The following is a 15281-nucleotide window of genomic DNA, read 5'->3' as shown; positions in this document are numbered from 1 at the left end:
ATACGTCAAACAAACCAAACAACACAGCGCTGCCCCACGTGTAAGCGCAGGCTCTTCACCCCTGACTCGCCAGGCTATTACTGAGTCAAAATGAACCCTGATCTTTTATTTCCCCAATTTTGACAAAGCAGTTCCAACCACCCTTCCAAACAGCTATCCATTTCTCCTCGATTGCCGACAAGACCAGAGTACTATTGTTGTTGCAAAACAAAAGGGTCGTTGACGATGCAAACAACAAATGAAAACAGCCGAACATAACTTAAGTGGCCTAACTACACGAACAGCATGTTTCCAATCTATCGCAGTGGCGTACTTATCGCACGTATTGGCGCCACTGAACAATCTGGTCAACCTCACAAGTACGTAATCACAAGCGCACTAGCCTTGTGGTCACTATCCAGAACGCATACTTGTGTCGTAGGCAAACTTTTCATTACGCTTACCCACGTTTCTTCCTTTAGTCCCTCTAGGACACGTGACTTAAACGAACAATTAAACTCGCGGCACTTACACACTCCGCAGAACCCTTAAACTAATGCGTCTTTTAATAACTCGTTCCACGCAAACTTATAAGAGAAGTCAGAATACGGCTGCCCTCCACACACACTAGCAACCCAGTCATAAAGTCTGCTTCCTTCCGTCCACACAGGACACGCGCTAATGGAACTAAGAACGCTTCTCCGTGCAAATCATGCACTCACTGAAAATCTACGCGCTTAACCTTAGAAAATTCAAAAACACTTAAAGAAGGTTAAATAACACACGCGCTTTACCATAGGCCTCTGAACGATAACCTTGACCCTCAGGTTACTCACACATACACACACAAAAAAAACCTATCTACTTATTAATGAGCATCTCGCGAGACTACATGTTTACATAAACCTCATCTTTCAAATCACGGAGCTTCTCAAACGAAAACACAGACAAAGCTCAAACCTTACACATTGAAAGAAATCCTAGTCTCAAATCGCGAAAAACTTTCCGATGCTCAAAATAAAACAAAATAACACGTTTTACTTCTACGGAAGCTCTCTTGGCCTCCCTTTTCAAACGCTTATGTCTGACTCATACTCTGAGCCGTCCTCGCGGTGGTCGCGGCTTGAAAGCTACTCTGGCTGCCGAGAGACAACAAAAGGGCTGACTAACTATCAGCTCCCCCAAGACGTTACGGTCTCCTGCCAATTTGCGTCCCGGCGCCCCGCTTTCAACACGAACTCGACTGACCGCGTCGCCACTCCCCACCTGGCCTCGTCCTGCCACCTTGCGTTTCTTCGAACTGCACGCTGAGCTATGAAAAGAACTACGGAACGACGAGGAGCTTAACTGCCTCGTGCCCTTTGTCCGCGTCCGCGCAGAACATTCTTCGCGGTCCCCCTTTGACCGGTGGCTCGACCATTTTGGATGCGTCAACATCGTCCTAGACGACCGCACCTTCTTCCTCGCGCCCTGCCCTTTTGGGTTTCTCGCCATCTTTGGCGGCGCTACATTAATTACCGACTTTCGGTCTCTACCGCGCTTCTTTTTACGGCGCTTTCTCTTTGCACTCGCCTTCATGTCGCCTTTTCGTGCCTCGTGCTGGCCGGTACACATTTCGTCGGCCCGGATCGGTCTCTTACCCGCACAGTCTGAGTGATTCTCACTTAAATCTACTCTCACTTTGCCTCGACTGGCGGACAGCCCAACCGACTCTGGCACAATGCAGCAGGCTTTACTCGAGATATGCAACTCGCACTCTTGCGAACTGCCCTCTACTGCATTGCCCAGCTCACGCTGTGCATCGACACACAGTCCGTCGGTCTCCATCGCTGTCTCACGCGCACAGTCTGAATGATTAATAACTGAATCATCCCTCTCTAGGCTACCTAAACTGGCGGAGAGCCGCACCGATCCCTGGACAATGCAGTTGTTCTCTCGTGAGCTACGGAGCTCGCCACCCCGAGAACTATTCTCAACTGCATCGTCCAGCTCGCACTTCACTTCTGCACGCACCTCTGGCTCTACATGGGTGCTCGCGTCTGTCGGGTCAGCAGTACCCTTTCCTTCGCTAGCTACCTCGCTAACATTACCAGCGACGCACACACGCGGTAACTGTGCCAATTTGTTCGCAGCTGGCCTAGCTGTCTCTACAGTCATCTGTTGGCACAGCACCTCGTCGCTCTCTCTGCGGTCTTTAACGGCCTCTGTTGCCACTAAGGCATTGTTAGCAGCTAGCCTTTTCCCTTCACTTATCAATCGGCAGCCAATCTCACAGGCACTAATCTTTTCCTCGGCTTTTGGCGAAAATCTGCTAAACACTTCCACATTCTTTCGCTCTCTACTACCTACAGAATTCTCAGACAGCCGTTGTCTCTGTGCCAATAACTGATCACAATGCTGTATCTCTTTGATCAGTGCTGCCTTCTCTCTCTCATACTTTTCCTCTCGCTCACGTTCGCGTTCATTCTCACGTCCGTGACGCTCACACCTAAGAGTAAGTTCTTGAAGCTCATGCTTCCGTTCATTCTCGCGTTCTTCACGCTGACGCTTACTCCTAACTTCACGACGCTCTCGCAAACGTACACGACGCACACGCTCTCGTGGTTCCTGTATCACCTCCCAAGCAAGCGCAATGCTTTTGTCATCATTGCCACTATCATTAATCGCCTTTATGATAGCTGGCGTTTCCATCCGTTCGTCCGCCTCAACTCCCAAATCGTCGCACACCAACAACAAGTCTAACCTCGTCAACCTTCTAAGATCCATGGCAGCTGCCCCGACAGGTGGTTAAAACTGTTTTCCTTAATTAATTTGTGCAAATACACAGTGCAACAAATTCCCGATTCCCAGAACTATCAAAATTGAACACACAACCTTTGAGTCTGGCGAATCATAAGGAAAAAAACCACGCGCTCACTTACGGTTGCAGCACCCCGCCATCTGGTTCATTTGTCCGCTGTTCCCGGTTCCTTCCGGACTCCCTGGGTCGAAGGCTCGCTCCTTCTTCGATACTCCCAGTCTCTTCGGACCTCTTTCGACGAAGGCTCTCTCTTCTTCGCTCTTCCCGGTTCCTTATGATCTCTCTCGACGAAGGTTGATTCGTAGCGCTGCCACCAGCTGATGCGTTCGGAGGCGATCCTACCGCTGCCAACCATATGTAGGGGTTGGAGGACGGGACTTCGCGGATGAAAACCCACAAACTTGCGAGGGTTTATTTACATATTATATACAAGGAGGGGAGCGTCAAATAACAGACGTACTGACATTACGGGCCGGCAGCAACTCGGACGCTGCGGCCCGCGGCAAGAAGTTCGAGAGAGGTGAATCAGGGAAACAGGGCATGTCCCAGAATGCTCAGGTCTCTCTGGAAGGCTTCTTATAAGCCCTTCGAGCACTGCAAGTCACGTCATGTTTGACCAATGGGAGAGTCCACTCCGATGACGCCACTTGCAGCCAATGGTAGGCGCCCGTGTCGTGGTGTCACACCTGGCGGCTTGCTGCGGTCTTGCATCGCAGACTGGCAATGCACTTCGAACAAAGAGAAGGGGAGGGCTGCACCTGCTTCATTGTCGGATGCCCACCTGCTAATCCCGGCGGCGCACGAACTTGTTGGCATGTAAACTCGTTGCCTTAAACTTGTCTGCTCGGCCGCTTCTCTGGAATGTGCTTTCCTGCTTCTGCATTCCTCAATTAGCTGTGCTGCAATCCGATGTGGTCTGGGGAACTCGAAGTAGCCTCAGGAAACGGCGCCATATCTAACAATGGTTTCGTTGAGCAGCTGCACACAGCCGAGAAGTAGTGAGCAACTCGTCAGGGTTATTAAAAAAGCACTTGGCTAGCTGGCTCGTTCATTGACAAAACATGGTGAACCATTTGATCTAAACTTTCTGCATGCCCAGATTTTTTTTATTTCCTGACAAAACAATATACGGCAGGAATGTCGACGTTGATTCCGTGGCACACAACGAGTGACACAAGCTGTTGTCAAAGAGTGTGGCAAAGACGAAGTGTCATGTACACGCTGCTCTAGTTTCGCATCAAAGAGGTTCATTGAACAGCAGCACATGTCCAGTACCACATACCAATGATCCAAATCGGTCCAATGGTTGGTATCGAACCTTTTTCCCTCACCGCAGCAGGTTAATGAGTGACTAATTTAGCCATGTACTACCCAACGACCCACATTCTCGGGAAAACGGCTAAAAACACAGGCAGGCAGGCAGGCAGGCAGGCAGGCAGGCAGGCAGGCAGGCAGGCAGGCAGGCAGGCAGGCAGGCAGGCAGGCAGGCAGGCAGACCGACAGACAGACCTCAGAAAATGCGTCAAGTACCCTGAGAATGCTAATCACTTTAAAATTTCGCACTGAAATGCGAAGCATTGATCATGATAGGTATGTTTAGGGCTCTTCCAGGAGCGGGCTACACACAAATGCCGTCCCTGAAATGCTACTTTGTGCAGGTGCCGGCAGGCGGCAACACACCCTTATGCTTCCGCCGTCGCAGCAGCAGCTCGCATCCCCAGAAGTGAAGGTAAATTAAAACTCTTCTTAAAACATGGAAACAAACTGTGGTTATTGTTATGCTAAACGACAGAGACGCCTAAACGTGATCTATCGGCAAAATTTGAGCAATAACAATGCAGCGACGAGCACAAAGCCTATTATCGAACAATGGCAGCGAAATGTGCAGGACCCTGTCCCACAACTTCCGCCATCAAAAATATAAATATTGCAAACGCATAAACACGTCCGTTAGCGTTGAGCCATTACAAGCAAGGAATGTACCCAAAATGAGCAAGGTCGAAATGGCGGAATTCGTCGTAAATTACTGTTTCAAGTTGATCTTTTTTGCTTCACCAATGTCACAAAATGTATGTTAGGCTAACTACTCTCGAGGCGTTTTCAGTGCACTCGTGCGGTAGCGCACATTCGTCTGGGCGCCGTGCTTGCGGTTCAGCACATTCGGCTTGGACGACGACATCACGTGTGCACGCCACCAGGCAACCGCAGCGATCGACGGTGGAGCGCGGTGTGGTTCCGTCGCGCCAGCTGACCGTTCAGTTCGGGCTCAATTTTGGGGCAGGCAGTTACGATACAAACCGTGTATCTGCATGTCAAGCACAAAAGCGCGTTTGCAGCCGGAATCCTGTAGCTTATCGGTCAACGAAGGCGACTCAATTGTTTACCACCGCTATATAATAGCACCAACGAGAGCAGACGTCATAAGTCATCGATGTTGTGGCATCCCATTATGTTCAGGACGTATGAACGTGCATCTTGAGGTTCTGCGTTGCGTACTGCAACTTTCGTATTTCCGTCGTTTCTTTTCAGTTCCCAAGACACTTCAGGCTAAGGTGGAGTACATGCAAGATGCTTCCAGAGCAGTTCGCAGCCTCCTATTCCAGCACCCCTAGAATCACTTATCAGTTCGCATTCCGAACATTTGTCTTCAATAAAACGCTTGACCTTGTTTGCGTTGGTGCGAATCACGGTGACTGCAAGTGAAAACTAATCTCTTCTTAAGCTGTGATCTGCTGAACTTCGAATTCGGCAAGTCTTTCGCAGTGGGTGCTACAGTCGCAAACTCGCGTTTGGTGATCCCTGCGTTCATCTCGCGTAGCGGAACGTGAAACAGAAACGGCTGGCCAGAGCGTGATCGTTAACAGGTGGCTCTCCGAAGTTACCAAAATATTCGCATACCATTTCAACTCACGAGAAAAAAACTTCCTCCAAGCCACGCTGTACAGCTGGCTGAACAGCAAAGTTGTAAACGTTGTACAATGATTGCCCATTGCGACGTAGCTTGAAATTATTCACAAAACCACATCACATGCCCTTTACCTAATTATTAGTGAAATGCGTTTCAACCGCTTGCTACTTGCCTTGCGCCGCTACTTCGAGTCCCTACAAAGAGTGGAGTCGAGAATAGCGAAATGCACTTAACCTCGAACCACTGTCGAAAATACAGAGAGAAACTAAATCAAAATTCTGGCGTTGAGAAATTTGTTTCCTAATTTAGGATTTGCATCCTCAAAACGATTGATTGCATCGTAGCTTCGTCGCTTGCCGCGTTTGCGACTTCATTACATTTCTGATTATCCTGCCATGCTTGGCGCTTGCACTAAGCATACTAGACATGATGTTCATACGTGGCACAGGCACAATGCCGCTGTTCTTAATTTCGCTCGGTTTTCTTCGCCGCTCATCGCATGCGCACTGCTCTTCAGGAGTCCTCACTATATGGGGCTTTACCACAGCACGGTGAGAACTCAAATGCAATTCCTAACTAGCCGGGCTCTGTTTACGTATATGTAATGTAGTGACGTCACGTCCTGCGTTACACACTGTACTGTAACAAACCTGCACTTTAGTTTATATTTGATATGGGTATTGACGTCACGTCACCTGTTACAGGCGGATGTGGTTATCAATCATTCTGTGCCTCCCATTGTTACCGACTGGCTTATGATCCACCACGTTGACACAAGGTGTGTGTAATGCTCGTCTTTGTCGAAACATGTGGCATGCACTGTAGGTGGTATCGGAATGAGTTTTCACACTTTTCACTTTAATTTTAGCCTACGATGCCCCTACCTCAGGGATCGGCCCAAGAAAGGGCTTATTTTTGCCCACGGACACGACAAATGCTTCAGGCGGAGGGGGGGGGGGGGGGGGGGAGGCGTGATAGTAGGCACCTTCGCGTGGAAAAACTGGTCCTAAAATTTGCAGTGACTCTGCTGTGAGCATTTATTTACTTATCCTTCACGCATTGCTATACAGGCTACACACTTCAATGCAGCGAAGGAAGCTAGCTCCTCGAGCACACTCCATGGCAAGACCACTCCACAGCAATTGTCACTAAACGTTCCCGTCGGACAGCGTGCGAAGAAGAGTAACGGCGAAGTGCACTCAGTCGAAGTGACACTAAGTTTGCCCGTCTGACTGGGGTACATCGTTAGCTTAGTGCTGACACTCACAGCAGCTGAGCAGAAACGCTAGTTTGCCTATCGACTGTGCGTTGCCAGTTGACAGTTGCCTGGAGCGTAAGGCAGACCCCTGCCCTTAATCCGCCACCGAGACGACTGAGCGTAGCGGTGACGGAGCGCCCACTTCGCTTGCTTCTTCGTTTTTGCAGCCAAACGCATGCCGCCTGTTTGGAGACTCTAAACCTCCGCGAGCGAGCAGCGCAAGCGCCGTCAGTGGGACTGCGTGGAAATGGCGGTGGCAGTGACGACGGCGTGAATGCACCTGAGGCATTTGTATATTAGCTGTCGCAATCAATCGCTTTGATACTCTGCGTTCGGCTCCGAGGCATCGCATCAGAAGACTGGCCACGCTGGAATACTAATTGGAAACGTAGTTGGCCGTAGTAAATACACACGGGGACCAACTACTTCACTACGATGATTAAAGTGGCTATTTCCCGGTACAACAATAATTACCTGCGCATATCGCTAATCATTCTGAAGAAGCATACACTAGCTTTAGACACTGCCTATGCAAAGACGACGTCGTTGCCAAACAGTGTTGGTGGCTCTGTCATGTGGCAGCAACCATACTTGAACGAGCTCCATGAAGACACCGCTACTGCGAAGGATGGGGGGATCACGCTAATTTTAATGAACTGTAGGAAAACTATATTGTTTGTAGTACACTGATGGCGGTTTGGTTTTCTTCATTTATTTACTTTTGTTTGTTTTATTAGTTTGAAACTAACGAAAAAGAAGGGACACTAAAGAAAAGTGTAACGGTATCTGTAATAATAAATCACCTTCGCCGATTTCCGAAACATCACTTCTCACCAAGAGAGGGAGCTCGATCAACCAAGTTCCGCAACAGCTAGCTGTGACGTCATGGATCTTTACAGCGTCTCATCGTGCATAATTAATTCGCTATCAGTGAAGATTAACTGCATTTTTATTGTAAAAGAGCTATGGATTGAACTAAGCACGTGTCGAGGACATTTGCTGCATCAAAACGGCCCAACTCGAGAAAATCCTTTTGAAATCAGTGACATCACCCCAACGCCGAGGTTCCGTTGCCAAAGTCGTGAGTGGATTCGATATATCAGCAATGGGTATAAACTTTATATCCTCTGGTGTTAACGGGATTTAGAATTGGTAGCTGAGCTTCATTATCAACACTTACTACTTTCTTTAGTCTGTGATGCTACTACTACTACCCTTACCAACAACACTACCAAGGTAGTGAATGCTTTGACAACTATGTATTAACTACAAAGACCTTAAATAAGAGCGTAGGACACAGAGGAGAAAAAGTTAGGCAGGAACACTAACGTGAAGATCACGTAATCTGTCTCAAGAAGCGTCGGTTACGGCCGCCGGTCGAGGCAATGGGAAATTGCCTCTGCTGCTAGCTCGCCTCTCCGGAAAACCATCTCAGAAGACTTCCTTTTGCTTTATTTCCGCTATTACTACACACTTTAAGTAACTGGCGCAGCCAAGGTAGTAGAACACTTCCTTGAGGGCGCCTCGCCGCTGTCAGCATCCAACAAATATTTCTCATGTGGCTCGGTGACCTCTCAGTGCAAGGCAGTGGCAATGCCTTACACCGTAGCAGACTAGTTTCGAATAAACTGTGACCACTAGAAGGATTCTATAACGCGCGTACCAAGGATCGGCCTACGTCAACCTCGTTACACTCCAGCTCTTATAGAAATATACTGCCGCGACCGGGTGACCTCGTCCTCATCCTCAGTGCGTGCCACTGCCACCGAGTTATTGCAACGTAGTGACCCGTACTACGGTGAAAACAGCTCGCGAGACACGCACGAGTCTGACGGCTACACAAGCGCTTGCCACCTCCAGAGTCGCCCGTGCACTTGGCGGTTCTCTGCAATGTGGAACCAGCTACAGCCTAAAACCCTCCTTCGCACGTCTTTCCGCGAAGATGACTATATTGCGCACGAACCTTGGTGTATAACATGCAGTTCTCGTCACAGTTGGGCGGTTCGATCACCACCTTCCAGGCCACGATCAACGCCGCCGCGCACAAGCCCACGATGACCGCCGAGGCGATGGCCGCGTGCATCGCACGGCGCCACGGGAAGTCCTCGGCCCAGTGGGCACGACTACCACGGCGGCCACACGCTCGCGTATCGGCGGGGGCCTGAGTCCGTGGTCGATCGGTCGCGAAGGCATCTCTATGGGCGCCGCACACGATGCGGTCGAGGATCTGGTCCTCTCCGTGTGGAAGTCCAGCGTCTGGGACCACCTGGCCAGCTGCGTCGTCGGAAAGAACCCGAGACAAGGACCACGCATAGTCATCACCGTTATGCCACCGCATTAACACCATCATATCATTTTAGAGTGAAGCTTTTTTTTATCTTTCCTTTCTGCAAGCCCTTCCAGACTTTGCTGACCGTTTCTGCAGATGCTGTTGTCTCTTCAAATAGCCCGCACGTAGAAAGTTAAACAATTCCGTGTCTGACGGCGGAATTGATCTTCGGCATCGGGCACAACCGCGCCGTGCTCTAGAATTTGGTGCCCGTTTAAGCTTCGCCTCTAAGTGCGGAACGCGATAGCATTCAAAGATCCTTGACTGCTTCTCCTGTTTCCCGGCAACAGCAGCTTATGTAGCCATAACGTTTGTAGCCTGAAACGCTGGCCGCGAACGCTATGCGCGAAGGCGAGCTTTCTGGTAGAAACGTTGCCTCTTGAGTGGACCGCGGATGCGCGCAGGCGAGCGCCATCTGGATGGTGCTCCAAAGAACCGGGCGCGCCGCGTTATCAATGATATAAATGCTGGAAAACGAATTTGAGTTTAATTTCCGAGCGGGAGGACTAAATTTTCTCGTATATTCAAATTGCAATCCGACGCTGCCACGTCTGTAGGTTGTGTTTAAGCCATACTTTACGATTTTTCTGACGCGTTTTACTTTGAGAAATTAAGTTTCTTCACTAACGTTCTTGCTCTACACGGAGAGTCTGCATGTTTCGGAATGATCCATCGCTAACAAGACGGCAGACGCTGGACGCCGGCGTCGGATGTTCTGCGACATGGGGCCCTTAACGCTATCGCAGCAATACCTGCGTCACATTCGCGAGCAGACTTTTTTGGTGCGAAAGCCAAGTGACTCTTTGGGACTTTTGGGGCGTGTGTTACGTCACGTTGCACGTGACCGAGACCACGTGTGCGCGAATGAACGTGTGCGCGAGAGCTCGTGCGCGGGAAAGTATGGGCGCCAGTGTTCATAAGGCCGCAGCAGCAGTAATGAAACTATCAAATAATTCTCCACCATACCACTGTATTTCGCGGCGTACATCTGTCGACAAATCCCTCTTTTCACAGTTTTATCCTCGACATACATCAAACATCGCCTTCGCTTTGTGACAACACTGCGTTGATGTCTGAATGCGCATTCGAATGAACTGGTGTTTGCATTTCGGCATAGCTCATGAACGATTTATTGCATAAGCATAATCATGGCATGGCGTTAATAAAGGTTTCGACATTGGCTATGTGAAAACATAAGCATTGAGATTAAACATTGTATGGCATGAGAACGAAGGCAGCTCACATCACAGCCCCTTCGCGAAAGATTCGCTTTCCAACAGAGGCGTTCGATTTTTGATGATCATCAATGCTTAACCAAGTGTTACACGTGCTTCAACGACCTGACAAAATCTATCCTTTCATTCCGATTGCAGGAATTTACTTTATTCTTAAAATTGTGTTACAGCTTAAGGGTAAACTTTAGCTTGGAGGCTTTATCTAAATATACGGGATAGGAGAAATCGTTTTTCTCTGCAACCACTGCACCATATTTGATTAGGTTTGCCGCATTTAAAGGAAAAAGATTTATATCTAGGGACTGTTAGAAGAAGACTTTTTATTTATACCGCTAAATTTATAATAATTGTCAACAATTGCAAACTTTCCGATAACAAATCTATCAAGTTCACAGCTCTGTAGCTCAATGAAAAACTATATAGCAATTCTGTACATCACATCTAATCGCAACTCTAAAACCGACAAATTTCGTGCATTACAAGTGGTTCTCAAATGATGTGTGAGCAACAATGTTGCAAAACCTTCGTAGACGTTTAAGAAATTCTCGTAAGTCATTGCAGTGTTTTCGGTTATCTCTGTTCTGGTCAAGCAGTGGTGTGCACGAGCCTGTGACATCACTAAGGAACAGGAATAAAACATGGCTGTCTAATGAACATGGAGCTTTTTAGTGGCACGAGCATGGAGTGGCATTCATGTTTCTTGCGCAGCACCTCTGGTTCACCTCCCGAGACGACCAAGGAGAAAATTCAAAATAAATCAGAAAAGGATAGATAAAAAATACCACAGTACAATATTCATGGGTTTCATTATACATATGATATCAGAGTACAAGTTGAGTTACTGAAGCGTCTGGAATAATCGAAAATAAATAGAAATCACTCAAACGGCCGAGGATGAAATGCAGCATAAATTAGAAAAAAAATTAGAAAAAATTGAGGCCATATATATATATATATATATATATATATATATATATATATATATATATATATATATATATATATATATATATATATATATATATATATATATAAACGAGAAGAAAGGGGGTTAACCGAGGGGCCCGATTTTTATTAGTCATATCATAAGAAGCCAACAAACACTGGCACCAAGGACAACATAGGGAAATTACCTGTGCTTAATAAATGAAATGAAGAAACGATAAATTATTGTAAATTAAAGTGGATGAAAAAACAACTTGCCGCAGGTGCGAAGGTTGTGGGTTCGGTTCCCACCTGCGGCAAGTTGTTTTTTCGTCCACTTTAATTTACAATAATTTATCGTTTCTTCATTTCATTTATTAAGCACAGGTAATTTCCTTATGTTGTCCTTGGTGTCAGTGTTTGTTGGCTTCTTATGATATGACTAATAAAAATCGGGCCCCTCGGTTAACCCCCTTTCTTCTCGTTTATTACATAACGAGGGTCTCGAATCCGGCAACATTGATGCCTTCAGGTAGCATATGTGGGTTTATTGACCAGTTTCCTTCACCCAAAAAGATCACGTTCTCGTGACGCCTGCGGCAAGAAGGACGTTCCACGTCCGCCGCCAAGGTCTGTGAGTGGTGGCGCTGGCTAACACTCCCAGGGTTCCACTAGGACACATAAATACCCAAGAAAGTGGATGGGGAAACAGCGCCGCGGTAGCTCAATTGGTAGAGCATCGCACGCGAAATGCGAAGGTTGTGGGTTCGGTTCCCACCTGCGGCAAGTTGTTTTTTCATCCACTTTAATTTACAATAATTTATGGTTTCTTCATTTCCTTTATTAAGCACAGGTAATTTCCCTATATATATATATATATATATATATATATATATATATATATATATATATATATATATATATATATATATATATATGATATCAGAGCATACGTTTTCTTACAAGTTAAGGAACTGAAGTGCCTGGAATAAGTATAATTAGTTAGAAACCACTGATTACCACGCACGAAAGCATAGATTCATAGATTTTAGAGAACCGCCACGTGAGCATAACTTTGGCAAAATTCCTGGAAACACGGAAGTAGAACGCGGAAGTAATGATGTCACTAATGATCTCACACACAAGAAGGTGCATGACAGTTAACCAGCTAATAATTGAAAAACAGTTGCCTCTGAGCTCGGTTCAAGCATTGCATTCGCCTACAGCTGACCTAAAAACACCAACGCCGAGCTGCGAGTGCCACTAAAGGACGCAAGTCAACGATTAAGCTCGCCTAGCGATTTCTGGTTATGTCGATACATCGGAGTGGCGTCAATCTTTCGCTCGCATCACCGCTCTACAGGACCGTACGCGACAAACAAATTAATATATAAAATTTCCCCGCTTTCAATGTTATGATGGATGCTATTTACAGAACAGCGATATCTGTTTTCAATCAAGAGGGACGAATTTTTAAACTTCGGGCATCCGTTTTTTTAAACACACAAATATATAAAAATATTTGTGAGAAGCTGAGGCCATAAATCGAAATTCCGCTTCCAACCGACACTAGAGATTTTTTTTTTGTCGAATGCCGCAAATTTCAATAATATTGGGACGGGGTTATTTCAGAAAAGCGTTTCTGCGTCTTACATGTATTCGAATTGGCGGTGTCCGATTCGGGGCCGCGCTAAAGTTTCCTCATAAGAGGAAGCTTTAGTGCCATAGCGCAGATGGTAGTTATATGGCACACGACGCTATCGGCCCTCGGTCGCCTTGGCGCCAGCACTGCCCGAATCGTAGATCCTATTCGAGACAGGGCTCGCGCCACCGAGACAGGGCTCGCTCCACCGAGCCATACGCAGCCGTGCAGGAGTAGAACTCCCCATTGTAAACATTCCCTTGCTATCTAAGTTACCTAGCATGGTGTCAGCGAGCACCTGCAAACGTGAACATTCATACTCGATGGCCGCGGAAACTCGCTGTCAAAACGCTGGCATGAAGAACTGTGGCAGTAGCAGCGAGCGAAGTGACCTTCGTGATGTCTATCGCGTCAACGCTAAACTGAGCGGTAAGAACACAGCGCACGCAAAGCTACGAGCCATGCGCCCACCTAGGCTGTGCCCCCAAAGCAGATCGCATTCAAGTTAAAGCCCGTGTTACCGCGCGCGGCCGAAATACAACGCGAAGTATTACGCGTACCCTATGGCCAAAGCTAATTTTTTAGCAGACCCGTTCAGATCCGTTGAGTTCTGCAGGAATACTAGGTGTCCTCATCCCGGCCGTGCTACGTGAGGAGCCGTTCGTGCACGGCGGACCAAAACCTTTCGATCGTTAGCGACGAGGGAATTTCAGCTAAGCTACCGCGCTTCAAAGGCGGCCATCACATTTGTGGTTGCTCTAATGTGCGAATTAACGGATAACACGAACAGTACTCACCTGGGGCTTTTGCTTCTTCTTCCTGGTGGCGAGCTTGCGCAGACGTGGCAGGTAGTGCATGGCTGGCAGTGAAAAGAACGCTAGAAGTGCGGAGCTCAGAAAATGCGTGGCCGGACGCGAGCATGGATCTTCTTCTTCTGCGCGTTCTCGCGGCTCGAGCAGCCGGACACCACGAGCGGCATTTCTTTTCATCTTCAGGCCGTAATCCCGATAGAACGTGCAGAGGCACTGCTCAAAATTATTTGGGTTTTACGTGCCAAAACCACTTTCTGATTATGAGGCACGCCGTAGTGGAGGACTCCGGAAATTTCGACCACCTGGGGATCTTTAACGTGCACCTGAATCTAAGTACACGGGTGTTTTCGCGTTTCGCCTCCATCGAAATGTCGCCGCCATGGCCGGGATTCGATCCCGCGACCTCGTGCTCAGCAGCCTAACACCATAACCACTGAGCAACCACGGCGGGTCAGAGGCACTGCTGCACTGAAAGAAAATTATTTTGCATATCTGTGCCCGTACTTTTCGAATAAATTCAACATTAAATGATGTGCATCTCTATTTTTGAAACCAAAAGAAAAGGAAAAGATGTTGCGCTTAATCCCAGTTTTTGTTTTGCCGTCAAAAAGCCTGTGGAAATCTCCTGCGGTATTGGGGAAGAAAAAAGGATGGAACCCTTCGTTTCTGCGTCGATTATCGTCGACTGAACAAGATCACGAAGAAGGACGTATACTCCCTCCCACGGATAGACGACGCATTGGATAGACTCTGCAACCCAAAATACTTCTCGTCAATGGATTTCAAGACTGGCTGCTGGCAAATGAAAGTCGGCGAGAGGGATCGAGAAAAAACAGTCTTCATCACGCCAGATGGCTTCTACCAGTTCAAGGTCATGCCACTCGGTCTGTGTTCGGCACCTGCAATGTTTCAGCGCATGATTAACACGGTGTTCACAGAGTTGAAGTTGCAGCCCTGTCTCGTCTACTTGGATGCCGCCGTTGTCTTTGCCGGAAATTGCGACTATCATTTTATCGGCTTGGGACAGTACTATTAACCACCGAATCATACGGCCTAACTCTGTGTTATAACTCAACTATTATGACTGCTACGGGGCGGGAACAGCATCAAGCCGGACGGCCAGGGGCATAATACCGCCCACACAAGAACGGGAACACTGCCCCCGTTTTTTTTTTCTTCATTTATTTACCCTAAAGGCCCAGCCTGGGCATTACACAGGGGGGGATAACAATTGATATACAATATACAATGATATACAATATACATTGTAAGTCGAATATCCTTATATGAAGTAGCACATGCTATACAACCTTTACATCACTTCTGATTCGACATCATACGCCAATAATAATTAAATTATACAAACAATATTATAACATCTGAAGAAAAGCAGA

General features: G+C 47.5%; 1 protein-coding gene across 3 annotated transcripts in view; it reads right to left on the bottom strand.

Moving 5' to 3' along the window:
• LOC139049542 (neprilysin-1-like) overlaps positions 1-13999 on the bottom strand; it is a 120681-nt gene extending 106682 nt beyond the window's left edge. For all 3 annotated transcript variants that reach the window (XM_070525087.1, XM_070525088.1, XM_070525085.1), the window contains exons 1-2: positions 13873-13999; positions 8909-9219 (exon numbers count right to left, since the gene is read on the bottom strand). In XM_070525087.1, the coding sequence (XP_070381188.1) occupies positions 8909-9219; positions 13873-13996 (435 nt within the window). In that variant the 5' untranslated portion in view covers positions 13997-13999. The remainder of the gene's footprint in view (positions 1-8908; positions 9220-13872) is intronic.
• Between the last annotated feature and the right edge of the window lie 1282 nt (positions 14000-15281).

Source organism: Dermacentor albipictus, chromosome 9, assembly GCF_038994185.2.
Source record: "Dermacentor albipictus isolate Rhodes 1998 colony chromosome 9, USDA_Dalb.pri_finalv2, whole genome shotgun sequence".
NCBI classification, from domain to species: domain Eukaryota; kingdom Metazoa; phylum Arthropoda; class Arachnida; order Ixodida; family Ixodidae; genus Dermacentor; species Dermacentor albipictus.
This window is presented reverse-complemented; position numbering and strand designations above follow the sequence as displayed.